The following is a 21,622-nucleotide window of genomic DNA, read 5'->3' on the forward strand; positions in this document are numbered from 1 at the left end:
TTGAATCTTTGTATTTGGGGATACTATTAGAAGACAATAAAAGTAATTTCAGCGTTTTGTAAAATTCATCCCCTAACACGGTTAAAAAGGGGTTGAAAATTTTAATCCATTACAAATGCTTTGAAACGTCGTAGAAAGGCATAATAGCCGATTACAAAAAAAAGTAATTGCAACGTTCTTGGAAATTCAACCCCTAAGGGGTTAAAAAGGGGATGAAAGTTCGTCTTCAGGTGCAAATTTTATTTGAAGCTAGGAACTTGAAACTTTGTAAAAAGGTATTATATTAAAATACAAGAAAGGTAATTTCAGCGTTTTTGAAAATTCATCCCTATGGTGATGAAAACGGGGTTGAAAGTTTGTATGGATATCATGCATTTTTTCGAGCGCGGGATTTGAATCTTTGTATTTGGGGATATTATTAGAAGACAATAAAAGTGATTTCAGCGATTTGTAAAATTCATCCCCTAACAGGGTTAAAATGGGGTTCAAAGTTTGAATCCATTACAAATGCTTTGAAACTTCTTAGAAAGACATAATAGCCGATTACAAAAAAAAGTAACTGCAACGTTTTTGGAAATTCAATCCCTAAGGGGGCTAAAAAGGGGATGAAAATTCGTCTTGGGGTGTAAATTTAATTTTAAGCTAGGAACTTTAACTTTTTGGAAAAAAGGTAATAAATTAAAAAACATGAAAACTAATTCAAGCATTTTTGAAAATCATCCCCTATGTTGGTGAGAAACGGGTTGAAAGTTTGTATGGAGATCAGATATTTTGTGAGTGCGGAATGCGGAAATTGAATCTTTGTATAAGGGCATAGGTACCTATTATGAGAATACAAGAAAAGTAATTTCAGCAACCAACATCAAAATCCACTTGACTTAAAACTTCATACAACTTGCTAAAAAAGAAAAGTACTTAATTTCAACATTGCTTGGATATGAAAATTATAGGTACAGATGTAAAATGTTGAAGATAAGATTCCACGCGGACGAAGTCGCGGGCAACAGCTATACAGTATATATCAGAACGAAAGGCCAAGAAAGAGACCCATTAATATTTAGGTCATACTGAACCACTTTTACTATGGGACCAGCCAAAACGCGGAAAAAAATTTCGTAGTTGCTACAGTATTTTTTTAAAAGTTAAACTGATAAAATGTTGATGCTTAGTTACCATTGAAATAATAACTGCTTAGCAACTGGTGGCACCCTGGCTGCTGACGTACTTGATTGGCAGTGCGTGTAGGTATTAATGACAGCAGCTTGAATTTGAGTGCTTAGCTACCACTGGCTTTCTAACCGTTATTGTCATTGTGATTAAATAAGGGTGTATGTGTTAAAGAAAAACTCAGAAGTTAAGATATATGTGACGAACTGAAAGCCTACGCTAAAATGACAACTTAGATGTCCTTATTTTTGTGACGATTGAAGTGTATATGTTTTCTTGGACACCTTGCCCGCTCAGGTATATCTGCTGCTGACTGTATATGGTTTATGTGACTTATTATTCAAAAATGTTTTTCAATAAAAATACACGTCAAAATCGCTTATGTTCTTAATTCTAAAAAATGGACTACAGTAAAAGGGCCGGCACAACAGATCACTGCAGAGGTCGATATGACACTCATAAGGGCCCATAATTCAATAATAATATATGCCCTTATTCCAGGTACGGCATCCCTCGCGACGAAAGCGCGAATTTTAGACGAGCAGTCGAAACCCTGTGCCCCGCCTACTGCCAAAACAAATCCATCTGGCTCGCCTCCGAGATCACCATGGTCCCACCCAACATCCTCAGCGAGCACGGAGTGAAGCTGTCAAGGCTGCTGCAGAGACCCGGGGAATATGTCCTCGTGTTCCCGGAGGCCCATTCATGCTCAATTACAACCGGATTTGGGATATCAGAGAGTGTCTACTTTGCTTCGAACGCTTGGCTGACGGATGTGTACAAACTATTTCAGGTGAGTCGTTTTTATTCGTTGCTAATTTAGGTACTGTTATTGAGCCAAGGACCATGGTCCCAACATCAGGGAACTCGGAGTCAAGCTGTCAGGAGTGCTGCAGTGGCCTGGGGAATATGTCCTGGCCCCAATTTCACATCGGTGACAGGTGCAAGAATTGTAAAACATCACTGTTGCTGACGTCACAGGCATCCATGGGCTACGATTACAACTTACCATCGGGCGGGCCGTATTCCTGTTTACCACCATCATTATTATTTTAAAAAACTTTAATATATTGGAAAAACAGATATTTATCTTGCAAAGTTTTTGACAATTGTCAAGATTTAGAAGAATTGTAGGTAATTCTTGACAGGTAATAAGTTATATTATATGTCGGAATTTTGTGACAATTGTAGTGTTTCTTGTGACAATTGTCATAAAACTCATAAACTTAGCAAGAGAAATTTCTGTTTTTTTTTTCCGATATAATAAGGTTTTTTTTAAATAATACAATGATGGTGGCAAACGGGAATACGGCCCGCCCGATGGTAAGCGGTAACCGTAGCCCATGGATGTCTGTGACGTCAGTAACAGTGATATTTTACAATTGTCGCACCTGTCACCGTGGTGAAATTGGGGCCTGGTGTTTATCACAACCATATTTTGTAAATTGATATGAAAAATACATAGCATAAAAACTTGTTACAAAAAAAAAGAAAACCGACTTCAAAAAGGATGATATAAAATATTATCCTTTATAGGGTTCCGTAGCCAAATGTCAAAAACGGCACCCTTATGGATTCGTCATGTCTGTCTGTCTGTCCGTCCGTATGTCACAGCCACTTTTTTCCGAAACTATAAGAACTATACTGTTAAAACTTGGTAAGTAGAAGTAATGAAAAAAAAAAACAATAAATTTTGGGGGTTCTCAATTTTTCAATTTCTCAAAACTCAATATTTTTTTATCAAGCCCATAACTGTGGGGATAGGTCTTCAAAAATGATATTCAGGTTTCTAATATCATTTTTTTCTAAACTGAATAGTTTGCGCGAGAGACAGTTCCAAAGTGGTGAAATGTGTGCTCCCCCCCCCCCGTGTAACTTCTAAAATAAAATAATGATAAAACTAAAAAAAATATATGATGTACATTACCATGCAAACTTCCACCGAAAATTAGTTTGAACGAGATCTAGTAAGTAGTTTTTTTTAATACGTCATAAATCGTAAACCGCAATTTTATTATGTTACTTGCTGCTACGGAACCCTTCATGGGCGAGTCGGACTCGCACTTGGCCGCTTTTTTAAGTCTATGCGTTACCAACTGATATGTTTGAAGTCGGTGCCAAGCCAAATTTTGAAGCATACCATGATTTTGGTGCGATTCGATAAGGATGTACCTACGTTGGATTGCCTTACACGACGACAATGAACGTACTTTTTTTAGGTTCAGTCAACGTTAAAAATATCTTTACATTTTTCGCCTAAGGAGTAAGGTGCAAAAGTGTAAACATAATCATTGACGTTGACTGTACTTAAGAACACACCTTCAAACCAAACCAAACCTCAACCCAAACCAAACCTCAATCCAAACCAAACCTCAACCCAAACCAAACCTTGGGGCAGTCCGTACCATGTTTGTCGGCACATGATGCTTATCATTCACAGTGGCACAACTCAAAATGAAATGCTATTGCATTTAATATTCTATCTTTTACTGGTAAGATTTAAAATCGAATGGCATTTCATTTTGTTTTGTGTCACTATTCATGATAAGCAACGATTAGTGTAAATCCAATGCATTTTTTTGCTATCGTATTTTTTAAAGAGCACTTCTTACTAATGCTCGAACAGTGTATAGCACGCAAGTGTGGGATCGGGACTGAGTTATTTCCCGTCCCTTATCCAGAGGACTACATTTCAAAATATACAACAATTCAAGGAATTTACCTTCTTGCCAAATTTCACCTAAAGCGGTTCAGTTGTTTAGCCATGAAAAGGCGACAAAGAGGCAGACAGAATTACTGACGCATTTATAATAGTTATTAGTACAGTTCTAATGGGATTTATAAACATAAAGCTGATTATTTTTGACTAGTATTGTTACTACTTGGCTTGGCGCTGACTTCAAAGATATCAGTTGGTAACGCATATACTTAAAAAAGGATAATATTTTATTTCACTCTTTTGTAGTCGGTTTTCTTTTTATTGTAATAAGTTTTATTTTTCAGAGCATTGTTAAGAGCGCGACGCATTAATTGAATGAAAACAAGATAATGTTTAACACTAAATTGGTGTACCTATTACTTTAATAAATATGTAATCAGGAATTTTCTCGAGTCCGTCTGGGAAATTATAATTCCTGTCACTACACTAAATCCATCCTCCGCCCCGCCACTGACCCAATCCCTCAACCCCCCGATCACTCAACCTCACAGCGCATCAACCCCTGATCCAGGAACCCCTCGACCCTGAACCAGCAACCCTTCAATCGCCTTTCCCCGACCCCTTAATCCCTGACCTCTTAACTCCTAACCCTAACCCCCGATCAGTAGCCTTATTTACTAGCTTACCACGAGTTTGACATTGATATATTCGCTAGCGTGTGTGTAACTTATTTTCTATGCAGCGAGATGCATAAATATGAAGTTACAAGGACTTTAGCGAATATGTCAATGTCAAACTCGTGGTAAGGTTACTGATCGGGGGTAGTGTCAAATTCATGGTAAGCCTACAGTTGCACTACATCAAATTGGTGGTTTTTGGAAGCAAATGCTCGAGTTACTTTAGAAATCACCGAAATCACTTTACACATGCCTTTAAAAATTGAGGAGTTCCCTCAATTCCTCATGGATTCCATCATCAGACCAGAACCAAAAATAATAAGGAAACACCTTGGAAGTAACTTCTTCCAATCAAAAAAAGAATTACTCAAATCGGATCACAGGTGCCCGAGTAATCGCTGAACATACTACATTTAAAAAATCATCATCATTATAACACCCTGTGGGCGACGGCGGCTGACCACGATATGCGTTTCAAATTACAAAAACGTGCTGTTCGTATCATTAGCGCAAAGTCACATGATCATCCCGCAAAAAGTTTATTTTCTCAAACATGCAATGGAATATTGATGTTATGTTCCTTATAATAGGCTGCGAAGTATGACGTTTCAGGTGCGGCTAGGACAAAAGGTCGTTAATGGAATTTCATACAAATCTTGCAGGCCTAGGCCGGCAAAGTCCTCTTTTTTAATTTTCATATCACAGATATTTGTGACACAGCATCGTGGCATTCATCCATTAAAAAAAACTAGAGGCCGTATTTGATTTATGGTTCGTAATGACACTCTGCCTATAAAAAAAAAACAAAAAATAATGTTTGCTATAATTTGCAGTTTTATTTGTATAAAATCAACATGAACTTAATAAATGATACATTATTAACCAAATTCTATAATTTTAAATTATAAATTTAACTACACAAATAAAAACATTTAATATATTTCATCTAAACGTTAGCAGTAAATAAAAAGGTCTACTCAAACACGCGTAGTTATTTTTTTTAATGTTATGGAGGTAAAGTTGAAAAAATTTCATTCTGTTTTATTGGATTTATGGTGCGTTGTTAATTTTTAGGGTTCCGTACCTCAAAAGGAAAAAACGGAACCCTTATAGGATCACTCGTGCGTCTGTCTGTCCGTCTGTCCGTCTGTCACAGCCAATTTGCTCCGAAACTACCGGACCAATTAAGTTGAAATTTGGTACACATATGTAAGTCTGTGACCCAAAGACGGATATGTAACGTCAACAAATGAATTTTAAACATAGGGGCTACTTTTGGGGGGTAAACGATAAAATTATAAAACAAAGTTTTGAAAACTATATCGTGTTACATACCAAACGAAAGAGCTCATTTTGAGAATCTCAAATATATTTTTGTTATAAATTTAGGATAAAAATTTTAGAAGTTATTCAAGAAAATAGACAAAAAATGACCATTCCCCCCCCTCTATCTCCGAAACTACTGGGTCTAAAATTCTGAAAAAAATACACAAAATAGTCCTTTACCTAATGATGTCAGGAAAACCTATCAGAAATCTAGAGTCAAGCGTGAGTCGGATTTAAGAACAAAAATGCGGTTAACGTTTTTTTAGGGACACAGCCGCAATGGTTTAAGTGAAACGTGATGTAGACAGCTATTGCGAAGGCCCTAGGCCGATATCCGCATAAGGCCGAAGGCCCGAAGCTCCCCAAAGAGGCGTGCCTTTAGCTTCAAGCGAGAGTCGGACTGAAGACAAAAAATGCGACTAGGCTGTATCTGGCACATAGTCGGAACGGTACTTGTAGTACAGTCAACAGCAGAAGTTGTTAAGCGGCCGAGGTGTTCAAAATTACCTTGACATGCTCTTATTGTCTTAACTATAAAGTCGCGTCCAGATCATTTTAAACCACTCTCCCGCTTAGCAATTTCTGCTGTTGACTGTACTGATTGATTAGGTTACTATTGTTACGTGTTTTAAAAAGCAGTAGGTATACAGGGTGGCTAAAAAACAAACTAAGTGTATTCCCGTTGCCAACGTGCAACCTTGAAATCGCGAAGAAAAATTTGGCTGTTTCATACATTTTGGCTGGTCCGTTTTCTATGGGAGGATACTTCTATTTTCGCGATTTCGGGGTTGGTCCCATACTAAAAGTTGCTCAGTATAATCCCAAAACCTCCTTGGCTACGGGAATACACTAATTTTTTGGTCACCCTGTAGGTATTATCTCTCTTCGGCCTTCGCTTTTAAAACACTTTCGGAAGTTGTAGGAAGCGCGACCCGTCGGACGCTCGAGTTTTCAGGTCTACGCATTTGGACACTTGTAGGTACTATTGTTCGGCATTTAATCTTCAGAGATGTCAGAGATATGCCACCACGCCAGACAACTTCATATTACATCTGGTTTTTGATTGACCCATTCGGGTTTTTCAAGACGGTTTCACTCATGTCACGTTTCACGTACAAAAAAAATTTTGAAAATTGTGTGATGTACGGAACCCTTGAAACGCGAGTCCAACTCGCACTTGACCAGTTTTTTTACTTTAATATGAGTTCCGACGAAATAATGAAATAAATATTAATTGGAATCGTAGGTGTTGGAATTGGCAGCGTAAGCAGAATTGATTTTAAATAACTTGCTGCCTCTGCCGCCAAGTCAAAGACGAAGTATGTTTAAGGTTGCTTATGGCAATTTTATTATTTGAGAAACTAAGAAATATACTTACAGTTTATTAGAAACAGTTTTGTGGCATATTTTAAATGAATATAACTACAAATTCGTCAACACTGTGGAAATTATACTTAATTTACTCCATGCATAAAGCAACGATGTATGTGAAACATGATATCAACATGAAAGACTATGTAAACTTATGTGACGAAAATGACAGTCAGACGGATACAAGGCGAAAAAAATCAAAGATACATGAAAATATACGGGTCGTAAAAATACACGACTCGTGTAAAACATACGCGTGATAATGATATAGGTACGTGTTGGTTATATTTTGGGTGTAGTTTACTTTTAGTTTTTTCTATAAATTAAACTTGGGTTTTGTGGATTTTTTAATTTATTTATTTCATTGCATGTTTGAGAAAAGCACTATACATACCTCGGCGGGAAATGGGGTTGCCCGCGCTCAGACCTATCCGGCCTCGCTTCGCTCGGCCGTCTATATGTCTTCGGCCGGCAACCCCTTTCGTCCCGGCCTTTGTAGTAATGTACTATTAAAGACCATGTTTAGATAAAGATATAGTACATTATTGCAGAGGCCGGGAAGGGGCAATTCGTGGATGAGTTTCGATTTTGTCGGACGACGCGAAGCGGAGTCCGACAAAGAAGACGAATCCACGAATTGCTATTCCTGCCGAGGCATATATAGTGCTTTTCTCCAAACATGCGAGGAAATAAGCTAAAATAATTATTATTTAACCATCAAGCATCACTCAAATCAAACCTTCACATCCAAAATGTCAAAAACAATTTCCCTCTTTAATTAATTTTTAAAAGTTCAAGTTACAAACTTATTCTGCCATTCAGTATTCGTTCATTCAATATAATTGTGCAATATAGTTGGTCAAACCAACTTTTCAGTCAGTAAGAACCAGGAAAACTATACCCATCCTTTTCTTTTGGGTGCTAGTACTAGTGTAAGACAAAGATAGTATGATTCTCTTTGTCTATGTTTGAAATGAGAAAGTCCTTTGACAAACTATATAAGCTTTATGAACACGGATGAGATTTAAAAAAAATATAAAAATTATCTTTGATTTTATTAAGCAGTATTCGCACGATCATACACGTGAAATGATAGCTGATCGGGTCGTGTAGAAGCGGCTCGCGGCAATAATAATTGGCCGTTTGCGTTTTTTATTATTAAAAAGTAAAAAACACTACAGTAATAAGTTATTACTGTAGTGTTTTTTTACTTCCCGTCCGCTAGAAGAGGACAGCGATAGTTTGATGATTTTTAAATTAGAGTTTGACATTAACGAAGAACTTCCCGTAGTATTTTTGCTACAGTAAGGTGAACATTTCCGAGCATATTGGAGAAAAAGATATTTATTTGCAAAAATGTAGCGGTAAACATAGTTGGACAGTAGGTAATTTAAGTGCGTACATTTACTTAAAGAAGCATGCAAACTTTCCTTATTAACTAGGTACTATAACTAAGTATATATGTACATATAAAAAGTTATAGAACAATAATAACTCACATACTAATTAATTTATGTCCTCGATATACAATATATTATAATAATTATCCATCATCATTATTTCCATTACTTATCATATATATTCATTATTTCCACATGTCAAATATTCATCGATTCTATAATAACACTTATCCAAGCAAAATTTATATAGTTTGTTATTAAATACAGGCATGTCAGAGTTTCTTATTTCTACCGGTAGATTATTAAATATTTATATAGACATACATAACACATTGTTTGCAAAGAATGCTCTCTTTGGGTGGAACGGATAGCATAGATCAGTGCCTTTTCGAGACGGATATATTGTGGTAGTTGCCTTATTTCTAAATAAACCTATATTGTGTTTGACATATAAACTTATCTCGTGAATGTATAATGAGGGTAGCGTCATCACTTTTAATTTATTGAAAAGAGGTCGACAGGGTTCTGTTTGTCTGGGTTTACATTTTAACTGCTTGTAAGTATGTTAGGGCCAACATGGATGGATACGCTACCCATTCGCAGGCCCGTAGAAAAAACCGGTTAATCGTCCCGGTCCCGGGGTGCAGGTTTGCAAGGGCTCGGAAGTCTCTTCGCATCTTAGGCGTAAAATTATATAACTTGCGTCCCGAGGAAATAAAGATGGCAAAAACTGATAAAATGCTTGACCGAAATCTTAAAAAGTCAATTAAATTTATTGACTTAGCATGCTACAGCGTCGACGAATTTGTCGAAACGTGCACGGACCCTAAGTAATCTACTATAGTTGTGTTTGCTCAGAGCATAATAAGGTCAACCACAGCGTTGCATGAACAAGATATTTCCTTTGGCAGGATTGGTCCTTAGGACCCAAGGATGGAATTAAGAAGTGGAGCTACCCAGATTTTCGCTGCAGGTGTGGGGTGGGGGAGGGGGGGCTTTAAGCGTCTGCGACGTCTAAGGTTAATAATTCTTTAAGTTTACGTTCTAAGTTAAGTTTAGTATCATTTTCAACTAAATCAAAGATGTAGACATAGATTTCATCGAAATCGGTCAGCGTTTTTTGATTTCCCATACAATCCTACACCTTAGCTTTCATTTATAAGGTATTATTTTTTCGGAATAAAATGTTATTCCCCGGGACTTTTTTAACTAAATTGGTTCAGCAGTTTAAGCGTGAAGAGGAATTTAAAAAAAAACCAACGGGTTGCACTCCGGGAGTGCCGACAGATATTTTAACTAAATTGGTTCAGCAGTTTAAGCGTGAAGAGGAATTTAAAAAAAAACCAACGGGTTGCACTCCGGGAGTGCCGACAGAAGTGAAAACTCAATGACTAGTCCAAAATGTCTGCAGGTGGCCGATTTTTGAAATTCGACCGCTCAATTTCGTATATTTCGTTCAATAATATCTCCACTACTATGCATTTAAATTCTACTAATAGAATTGAAAACGAGTGGTCAATACAACTGGATTCCAAATTTCTATCGCTCTTATTTAAAAAATTAGCATTTCGCCGTTTTCCACCGATTTTCGAGTGACGAAATCGAGCGATCGAATTTCAATAATCCGCCCCCTGCACAATGTATAATTGACCCATCCCCCTTTCTATTGAAAAACTTTAGTTCCGAAATTGCTGGCCAGTGAGGTTAAGAGCCAACAGGAGTGGTCATTCCTCCATACAAACGTAGTCCTCGTTTTCCTCCGTGGTTTTTGAAGCTAGAGCAATGATTTTTTCAACACAGATTAATATTGTCAATATCTGTGTCGGACCGTTTTGCTTTTTTTGATATTTTTGTTTTTTAAGGCGCTAGAGCCCTTCAAAAATGGCCAAAATGGCCTAATTGTCTATGCCGCAATGAGAGGCGTGGTATTCAAAACTGATATCAATTAGCCAAAAAAGCAAAACGGTCCGACACAGATAATTTCATAATCATTCAGATTTCCAAATTTGGTTACGATTAGTTAAGATTTGGAGGAGGAAAAAGTGGACTACGAAACCTCGATTTTTGACATTTTTACGCAGGATTTTTCGCCTCAGCTGCAGTTGTCCCTATCGCACTAATTTTAGGGGCGGGTTCAAGTTTCTAAATACGTACACAGACAGAAAAGTGATGGGCAATAGTCGACATGTAATATCGATAATCTAGTGATGTGAGAAGTTATCGATAAACCATAACAAAGTCGCGATTTGCCCCTTAGTAGGCGAAGTTAGTGAAATAAGTATTACCTATTGCACTTTTGCCTCAGGGGAAACCGTTTAACAATATTATTTCTTGGTTCATATAAAGCTGAGTAGACGCACTTTTATTTTATAATAATTTTTGATTTCATATCTGTGGTAATAAACGCTTTGAATACATTTTTCTAAACATCATTCCGAATCCAATGAGGTATCACACCTTTGAACTTGTACTATACTGTTGTCCCAAATTGGGGTTTCGTATTTATTCCGACCAGAATCAGGAGCTCCTCAAACATAGGTACCTAAATGTATCCAAATCTGAATAAAAAAAAATAATCGGCCGAGAGCATGTCGGGCTATGCTCAGTGTAGAGTTTCGTAGTTACCGTTCTGTCAAAATAGGCCAAACCGGGGCGACAAGTCAGTATCATACATTTACAAGGGACTACACAGCGTTTTACGTATTTTTAGATTTTTACTAAGAACAGAAGATTTTTTGCAATAACTCAAAACCGACTGGAGTCCGGTCATATTCGCTATATAGTTTTCATTGAAAGTAGTTATTAAGCGTTTGTTGATTTTTTTCATGTTTTTGAACCATGGTTCAAAAGTTACAGGGTGGTGGGGATATTTTTTTTCTTTCGGAGCGATTATTTCCGAAAATATATAAATTTAACAAAAAATGTTTTAAGGAGACCTTTATTCGTTTTGAAACACCTATCCAAGGGTAGGGTAAGGGTAAGGGGGTAAGGGGACTAAGCAAATAAAAAAAATATATATATATACGAGTATATACCTTTGAGTTCAATTGGCGTAAAGGACATTTTAGCGAAAATGAGTTATATATACAGTTTTAATACCTGGCTTAACAACCTCAAAGCTGTACTCTGATAGCCTAATCATGCATGCCATACGATTAAATAAATAAATATACAGTTTTGTTCAGAATTCCAAGCGCTTTTGTTCTGTATAGTTAAAATTTCGATATCTCGTAAAAAGTTTTACGACCCAATTTTTACACTATGAGCTTGCAAAAACAGCTTAGCTCAAGGGGCGTAAATGACCAGTTATTTTTTCTACTTTTTGTAAATAAATTATGTTGTAAAGGACTAACAATACTAACATGTCCTTTGTCGTCATTTAGCCCTTCATTTGTCACGATAATTTTTCATATCGTGTGGTCAAGATGGTCGTAAAGGACATTATTTGACTATTGAAATTATTTTACTTGCCCTTTACGATCCGTCCTAAAAATGATTTTACCTTAAGTATACGAGGCGAACAAATTGTAAAGGACTTTTCTAATTTATGTGTCGTTTAAACTCCAAATTGCAAACAAATAACATCGACGTAGCAGTATGTAGACTATCAAAAAAGTCGTTTTCGGGGACTTTTATTACTATAATGTAATGTTTGCCGTCAAATTTGAAAGCATTTACGCAAGAGTTCTTTCCGCAGTTATCTTTGTTCATGGACGTAATTAGGTCTATAAAGCCAAGTTGATAAATAGTTTTATGGGTCCTTTATTACCAAAATATAAAGTTTGCCCTTCAAATTAGAAAACTCAGCTCCAGAGTGTTTTTCCGCACCTATTACTGTGTTACTCGCAGTGGAATCTCTTATAGTCTTGCGACAATAACATATGTACTAGCCTGTGCATAATACACTCTGAACCTTTCCGACTCGCATTTATTGTTGAATTTGGAATAAAATAAAATAGTCTCAGAATGTCACTTACGACCCCTACTAAACACTATATTATCAAAAAACGCAGCATGGGTGTAAAGGACATCATAGTGTTTTCGACCAATTCTATAGGACATTAACTTCTTTCGTTTTGAATTTATACATATGATTGCTAATTCAAGTTAAAGAGACTAACATGTTGAGTACTTTTTTAATACACATCAAAAATATAGCTCCATAAACAACAAAAATAAATCTCTGTCTACTGAAAAATTGCATTTTGTCCTTTACGCCACTTGAACCCAAAAGTATCGAATATTGTATGGGAGGTCTCAGGTCTGCAATTCTTTTTTAATAGTTTTTAGGGTTCCGTACCCAAAGGGTAAAACGGGACCCTATTACTAAGACTTCGCTGTCCGTCCGTCCGTCCGTCTGTCACCAGGCTGTATCTCACGAACCGTGATAGCTAGACAGTTGAAATTTTCACAGATGATGTATTTCTGTTGCCGCTATAACAACAAATACTAAAAACAGAATAAAATAAAGATTTAAATGGGGCTCCCATACAACAAACGTGATTTTTGACCAAAGTTAAGAAACGTCCGGAGTGGTCAGTACTTGGATGGGTGACCGTTTTGTTTTTTTTTTTTTGCATTATGGTACGGAACCCTTCGTGCGCGAGTCCGACTCGCACTTGCCCGGTTTTTTTATTTTACCGTTCCGTCGGAATGCGTGATTCATGTACTTACGATCACGAGTCAAAGCCTCGGACAGACAGGCAGACAGACGAACATGGCGAAACAATAAGGGTTTCTTTGGTAACTACGCAATTCTAAATATCGAACCACTAATAAAACAGTTATTAAGATTTTAATTTGATTGCAGGTTGTAGACGGATATTGAATTCAGTTAGGTACCTAAAGTCAAGAAGTTAAATCACAATAACAGGGAATGTGATTCGGTCAAATTATGTTCTATGGGGAAGACAAACAAATTATAGCCAGCATTCAATGAATGTAGTATGATACCTTGGGGTATGATGCTTTACGCACACTAGTGTCCCGACCCCTCCCCCTGACGCAACCCCCAAAAAAAAAAACTGCCAACCGGGACATATTTCATGCTAAAAGGGGGGGGGGGGTGCGTCATGGGGAGGGGGTAGGACGCTAGTGTGCGTAAAGCACCATACCCAAAGGTAACATACTACATTCATAAAATGCTGGCTATAGTTAGTTTTTCTAAAAACACAATTTGACCGAATCAAATAAGTAAACGCTTAGTGGCGGTAGCGAGCTAACGAGTTACCACCGAAGAATAAGTTTGTAATATAAGAAAAGAACTAGGTGTAGCAAAGCTATAACGGACCGACCGCTTCGCGAGGCCCGTGAAGGCAAATGACGTCTGCGTCTGTGTGCGCGCACCACACACACAGGGATAGTCCTTCACTACGCAGCGCCGCCCCCGTCAGCGCGACGGCGATATTCACCTCAAAATCTCAAAACTGAGATCGCGCTGACGTCCTGTTTCGTCTTAAATTTCTAGCGTTAATTGTTTAAAATTGGAATAGAAATTGTAAAGTTACCTTGCAGACCTCCCATCTAAATATATTTGATCATGATATTATTCACCAGTACTAGAGTTCACTTTTATTAACGGTTTCATCAAGATGTAGCTTTATTGAATAGGCATGTTGACAAATTTTTAGAACTGTATTCATTTTATAGATAAACACGTAATTAACTATTACAAAAATATATATTTAAAATATTTATTCATTAATTTTAAATACTAAATAGAGCTTAATTAGTTTAGTGTTTAAAGTTTGAGCCTAAACGCTCTAAGCTGTCACGTGACGTCACAAACAGATAAATAAACAAACTGCTGCCAAAATGTCAGTCCTAGCGTGGAACAAAAGGGGTCATCCATTAATTACGTCACACGAATTTCTAGGTTTTTTGACCCCTCCCCCCTCCTTGTCACACTTGGTCACATTTGGCAAACCCCTCCCCCCCTAGTGTGACGTCACATTTTTTCTACGAAATCGCCAAATCGAATTAAGTAAGTACCTAAGTATTATTAATCTATATATATAAATGCAAGTGTCCTGACTGACTGACTGACTGACTGATTCATCAACGCAGAGCCGAAACTACAAAAGCCAGAAAGTTGAAATTTGCACACCAGATTGCATTTATAAAGTGTACAAGAGATAAGAAGCGATTTTGAGAAATTCAACCCCTAAGGGGGTTAAAAAGGGGATGAAAGTTTGTATGGGGTTAAAGTTTTCTTTTAAGCTAGGAATTTGAAACTTCGTAAAAAGATATATTATTAAAATACAAGAAAACTAATTTCAGCGTTTTTGAAAATTCATCCCCTAAGGTGGTGAAAAAGGGGTTGAAAGTTTGTATGGAAATAAAAATTTATTTCGAGTGGTTGAGTTGAATCTTTGTATTTAATGATATTATTAGAAGACGAGAAAAGTAATTTCAGTGTTTTGTAAAATTCATCCCCTAACAGGGTTAAAAAGGGGTTGAAAATTTTAATCCATTATAAATGCTTTGAAACTTCTTAGAAAGGCATAATAGCCCATTACAAAAAAAAGTGATTGCAACGTTTTTGCAAATTCAACCCCTAAGGGGGTTAAAAAGGGGATGAAACTTCGTCTTTGGGTGCAAATTTCATTTTAAGCTAGGAACTTGAAACTTTGTAAAAAAGTATCAAATTCAAATACAAGAAAACTAATTTCAGCGTTTTAGAAAATTCATCCCCCAAGGTGGTGCAAAAGGGGTTGAAAGTTTGTATGGATATGAATTTTTTTTTCTATTGCGGGACTTGAGTCTTTGTATTTGGGGATATTATTAGAAGACAATAAAAGTAATTTCAGCGTTTTGTAAAATTCATCCCCTAATAGGGTTAAAAATGGGGTGAAAGTTTGTATGGGGTTAAAGTTTTCTTTTGAGCTAGGAATTTGAAACTTCGTTAAAAGATTATAGATTATTAAAATACAAGAAAACTAATTTTAGTGTTTTTGAAAATTCATCCCCTAAGATTGTGAAAAAGGGGTTGAAAGTTTGTATGGAAATCAAAATTTTTTTCCAGTGGTTGAGTTGAATCTTTGTATTTAGGGATATTATTAGAAGACGAGAAAAGTGATTTCAGGGTTTTGTAAAATTCATCCCCTAACAGGTTAAAAAGGGGTTGAAAATTTAAATCCATTATAAATGGTTTGAAGCTTCTTAGAAAGGCATAATAGCCCAATACAAAAAAAAGTGATTGCAACGTTTTTGGAAATTCAACCCCTAAGGGGGTTAAAAAGGGGATGAAAGTTCGTCTTCGGGTGCAAATTTTATTTTAAGCTAGGATCTTGAAACTTTGTAATTACGTTTTAAATTAAAATACACGAAAACTAATTTCAGCGTTTTTGAAAATTCATCCCCTATGGTGGTGAAAACGGGGTTGAAAGTTTGTATGGATATCATACATTTTTTCGAGCGCGGGATCTGAATCTTTGTATTTGGGGATATTATTAGAAGACAATAAAAGCGATTTCAGCGATTTGTAAAATTCATCCCCTAACAGGGTTAAAATGGGGTTCAAAGTTTGAATCCATTACAAATGCTTTGAAACTTCTTAGAAAGACATAATATAGCTCAATAGTGGGACCGGATTTTTGCACTAAAAGTTTTGATAATTCTAAAGTTGAAAAAGTGATACTTATCTGATATGGGACATATTTTTAAGCATATTTGCAATATATGATGAAAAGTTAGAACGAGCGTTAGATATAAATTAGGTATTTATATATTTTTAGTAATGATTTTTTAATATTGAATTAAAGTGCAATGTTTAAGTTCCATTGTTTATAATATGTATGACGCTATATAATGTAAAATTATTAGAAATTTTTTTAACGTGCTTCTTTGTCAAACTACAATTAGCTTATTATTTTGTCGATATTGAATTAAAGTTTAATAAATCCACAACAACATATCTAAATTTTTAAGTTAATAGGCAAGCTAAAAAGCTAGAAGAATCAGATATATGCTTTAGAATTAATATGCGTTTTTTGTCCTATAAGATCTAATATTGAATTAGAGTCTGTAAAAATAAGTCTATTACTATAAAATAATATACGCAGCCATATTATGGAAAGTAAGAAATTTCTGTGTGTAGCTTGCATTGTAATAGTAAAATCTAGTTAAAAAGGCGCGAAATTCATACATACGCCCAGAGATGGGCAAAATGTAATCGACTAACGATTAACGATTACGACTACAAGAATTAATTGCGACTGACGATTGAAAACGACGACTGATCAATCGTAGTTGTATAGAGTGCAACTAATTTAGTTGCAACTAAATTAGTTGCCGATTGATTACGGACAACTAATTTTTGTAATCGACTAATTAGTTAGACTATTTTTTCCGCGACTAATGTTAGACGCAAATTAAATGGAAAACCTCGGTATGGCTATGTTGACAGCCTGCAGATTAGGACATCTTAACGCATGTATAAAAATGAAATAGCACATGTGTTACTTGCGATATTTTGACCATTTTTATGGAGTGTAAAATTTCTCTTATCTAAGGGTAAATAAAAATTGGGTACTTTATGCATTGACAAACAAATTAGACGGCATAGATAATAAACAACATGCAGATGTGTCATGCAATTAATAGAACGTGTTTTTTTTAGAAAATGCGTCGGCACTTGCATCAAAATGCAATAAACAACTTCCAGGTAAGTAGGATTATCCCATTGTTTTGTCGCCGCGTGTAACTAAAAAGAGTTTTATTATTGACAGCGACAGCAGAATATTGATAATTTCTTTGTCTAAGATTTACTCAGTACCGTAAAACGGGGTGAGTAGGTTTTGCGGGGAGAGTTGGTTTGAGAGGGGGGTGAGAAGGGATTTTAAGGCTACTGCTACAATAATAATGTATTCCAATTTAAAATGGGGCTATAGTAATACGCATAATAAAAAAAACGATCTAACAATTTTCCAAAATCACCTTTGTATGAAAAACCCTCTCACCCCAAATACGAGGCACTACAGGGTGAGGTTGGGTTTCCTCTTTATCGTCAAAGTTATGAAATGGAACTACCCAAAATAAAATACAAACGTCCGAATCACATTATATACACCATTCAGTTTTCACATGTAAAAGTAAAATTTTATCGAGATTTGAAAGTCAAATTTCACCCAACTCACCCATTTTACGGTATCGTGTACAACTTAATTATTAATAATGCACCAGTCTTCATTATTGTTTATGACTTGTAAACATTGCAGTTTTTCGCTATTTATCGTTACATGTATCCATAATATTACATTGTCATTCAAGCATTTTAAATTAAACGTGTACCTGTACATAATTTTAGCTCAATCGGTTGAAGGTATCTGCTTCGAAAAAAGCTGCAAGATTCTACCCAAACCAACACAGGTACAACATATAAGTACCCCCAATGTACTTACATACCAACTTTTAGTTACATATTGCAAGTTAAATAAATAATGCAAAAACCAGCGATGACATAGTTTTAATATAGATTTAACCGTGAAATTTAGTCGATTGAAACTAGAACTAATTTAGTTGTTAGTTGTACATTCTTACAACTACTTTAATCGCAACTAAATTAATCGCGATTAAATAATGACGATTGATATTTTTAATCGATTGATTAGTTAACTAAAAAATTAATCGATTAATGCCCATCTCTGCATACGCCGCGCTGGTCCGTCAGTCGCCGGCGCGGCGCTCGAGAGCCTATCATAGCCTACCTATACCTCGCCCCTCGCCCCACCTCCCGCTCAGTAACACTGTCTGTCTTTTCTTATCATTCATTTGTTTGTTTACCGTGCACATATATAAATTAGATGCGGACATTACGTGAAATTTAAATATCTTATTACGTAAAAATACCTACAGCTGGTCAATCAGATCTTGTCAGTAGAAAGAGGCGGCAAATTTGAAAAATGTATTCGCGAAGGGATATCGTCCCATAGAAAATTTGAATTTCGCGCCTTTTTTTAGTGACAAGATTTGCTTGACCAGCTATATTTCATTATCTTCACTAATATTGTAATAAAAATGTACAAGATATTCACAACTATTTTTTATTACACGACTGGCCAAACAAAAAGAGTGTATTGTGTTCAGCGTTCATGTTTGTATGTATATATTTATTTACTTATGTGAGTTTCTTTATTCCACCATAACTTCTGAATGCCTTAACCGATTTAGATGTATGATACATCATTAGAATCCTTACGTCATCCCGGGTGACATAGGCTATGTGACGTCATTATAAAACCAATATGGCGGACGCAATACGCAATATTGCGTGACGATTAGAAAAAAATATCTTACAAACCTATCGAGTGGGGTCTCAAAATGAAGAGCTTTGAAAGGCGATTTAAAATATATATGCAAAATAGGCGCTTAAATCTTATTTTGGTTAAATAAGGATTTACAAAATGTGCTAAGAAAAATAAATCTAATCTATCTTATTTAGTGAGCTATCAAATAAAAGGGTATTTACCGCTGATCATAAAAATATATACAAATCATCCATATGACTTGTATAGGTATATTTTTATAAAGTAAATTTAGGAACTAAAGCGCCCTATAGAAATCTAAACGTGTGAACTTCGATTTAAGCGATAGGGTTTGAATAATACTAAAAGAGTCGGGCATAGCACAACATACGTGGGGCGCTGCACGTGGTCCAAAACCAAGCGTCTTCGATTGTCTCATACTTAAAGAGTCGGGCGTAGCCCGACGTACGTGGCGCGCTGTACGCTTACCAAACTCGGGCGCTGTCGGCGTCCTCATACTCAAAGCAGCCCGACGTACGTGGCGCGCTGTATGCGTTCCAAAACCGGGCGCCTTCGGCGCCCTCATACTGAAAGAGTCGGGCGTAGCTTGATGTTACGTCACACGCTGTACGCTAACCAAAGCCGGGCGCCTTCGGCGCCCTCATACTTAAAGCGTGGGTGGAAGAGATCCCTGAAAGGGATAAGTTCGCCTTTGTACTAATGAGGTGTGTTCTTTCATGTTTTATGTTTCTTTTTGTACAATAAAGTATTTTACTACTACTACTACTACTACTACTAAGAGAGTTGGGCGTAGCCCGACGTATTTGACACGCTGTACGCTTACCATATCCGGGCGCCTTTGGCGCCCTCATACTTAAAGCGTGGGGCTTAGCCCGACGTATGTGGCGCGATGCACGCGTTCCAATGTCGGGTGCCTTCGGCGCCCTCATACAAAAAAGCGATCCTTTTTGTATGAGGCCTTTTTCTATGCCCGATGGCATAGCCAGTGTCTAAATGCGAAGCCCGTAGATCGAACTCCGCGTAAAGCCGAAGACCCGGAGCGTCCGACAGGTACGCGCTTTCTACAATTTCCCCTAGTATCATAATTGAGAAGTCGCAATTCCACGCAAGGCCGAAGATCGAGCTACGGCAGGTTAGTACTCGCGGAACTCGGTCAGATATTTGTAGAAATTACAGGAATTGCTAGAATCCCTAGCCCTTCGGCCTTACGCGGAGGTCGGTCTTCAGCTTACGTATTTTAACACATGTATTTCAGATATTTGTAGAAATTACAGGAATTGCTAGAATCCCTAGCCCTTCGGCCTCACGTGGAGGTCGGTCTTCAGCTTACGTATTTTAACACATGTACACAAAACCACTGTAGGTACCTACAGTGGTTTTGTGTTTCACCGCTAACGTCCCGCAGCTTAGCCTTCAGCCTCGAGTAGAAGCTCGCTTCTCTTGGACGCTTTGGGTGTTTGGCCCTACGCAGAGCTCGGCATTCAGCAATCTAGTCTCTCAGGGCTACCTACTTTTATTTGCAAGTTCATCACTTGTATGTAGGTAGGTATACTAACACTTTTTAAAGTCATTAGCGTCGAATAGACCCTTTTACATGCAGTATGTCGCGTATTATTGATGTTTGAATTGGTGCTATTTTGCCAAAGGCCATGTGTGCGTCGTGCTGAAGTTGCGTTGCGACGAAGATAATGGGGACAAAATCTTTTTTAGTGACAGTTATAAAAAATAAGTTCAAAAACTAAAACCCGACTACTGCAAATCGCACTCTAAAAAGTATGAAACAAGATAGAATTCTTATCTAAAATTATCAAGCAGGAAATATTATAAATAAATGTTACTATTTTATGATCCTGAATATACAATAAGGTAAGTGGCCTCACTTACCTTATTGTATATTCCGTGTGGGCCTATATACAGCCCACCTTAAATTAAAATGTTTTTTTTTAATGAACAGGATATGAAGTATGAAAAACTCACTCAAATAGGTTTCTCATTTATTTAAGTTTCTTCATTATACCAAAATAGTTATAAAAATATTACGATACTCTTGGAAAATAAACCTTTTATAAAAGTCCTATTATCGGCCTTATTGAACACTAGCAGTGTATTACTTAATCCCGCAAAAAATAATCATTTTGACAGTAGGTAATAACAGATTTTATTGTTTTTAACTTAAGAGTTATACATATACAAATAACAATATTTGATACTTCATATCAGGAGGATTTATTTATAATAAGTGAAAATAATTATTTTGGGCCTTAATAACTAAAGATTTAAAAATTGTCTAGTTTACGCGAAAATAGTAGGTAACTAAACATAAATCTTTATTAGTTACAGTATTATCATCTTTTAACATCTGGGGGCACGGAAGTGCCCCCGCCAAGACGAGCAAAGCGCACGGGCACTATCTACCTTTTCTCGAAGCGCTTTGTCGTTTTTTGGAACCCTCATAACTTGGGGTTGGATTATACCAGATAAACAAAGTTCTCGGACTTATTAAGCATATCAATTGCATAGCTCTTATACTTTAGATTTTATTCATATCTAAAAACTTTGATTTCGTCACAGACTCACTCACTCGATGATCATCAATACCGGGTACTTCCTGAAGTCCTCTAAGAAGCTGAAATTTGGTATGTAAGATAGTTTTAGTACACAAACAACAAATAAATTCAAAAACTTGAAATTTTTTGTCCCTAAGGGGATGAAGAGGGGGTTTAATTTTATATGGGGAATCAATAATCGCTGAACCGA

At 36.6% G+C, this 21,622-nt stretch overlaps 1 protein-coding gene across 1 annotated transcript in view; it reads left to right on the forward strand.

The window, feature by feature from the left end:
• Window positions 1-21,622, forward strand: part of LOC134679242 (protein Jumonji) — a 104,647-nt gene that overhangs the window by 62,341 nt on the left and 20,684 nt on the right. Inside the window, exon 12 of the mRNA XM_063538129.1 lies at window positions 1,669-1,960. Within this exon, the coding sequence (XP_063394199.1) occupies window positions 1,669-1,960 (292 nt within the window). The remainder of the gene's footprint in view (window positions 1-1,668; window positions 1,961-21,622) is intronic.

The sequence above is a fragment of the Cydia fagiglandana genome, chromosome Z (genome assembly GCF_963556715.1).
Source record: "Cydia fagiglandana chromosome Z, ilCydFagi1.1, whole genome shotgun sequence".
Lineage (NCBI taxonomy): Eukaryota > Metazoa > Arthropoda > Insecta > Lepidoptera > Tortricidae > Cydia > Cydia fagiglandana.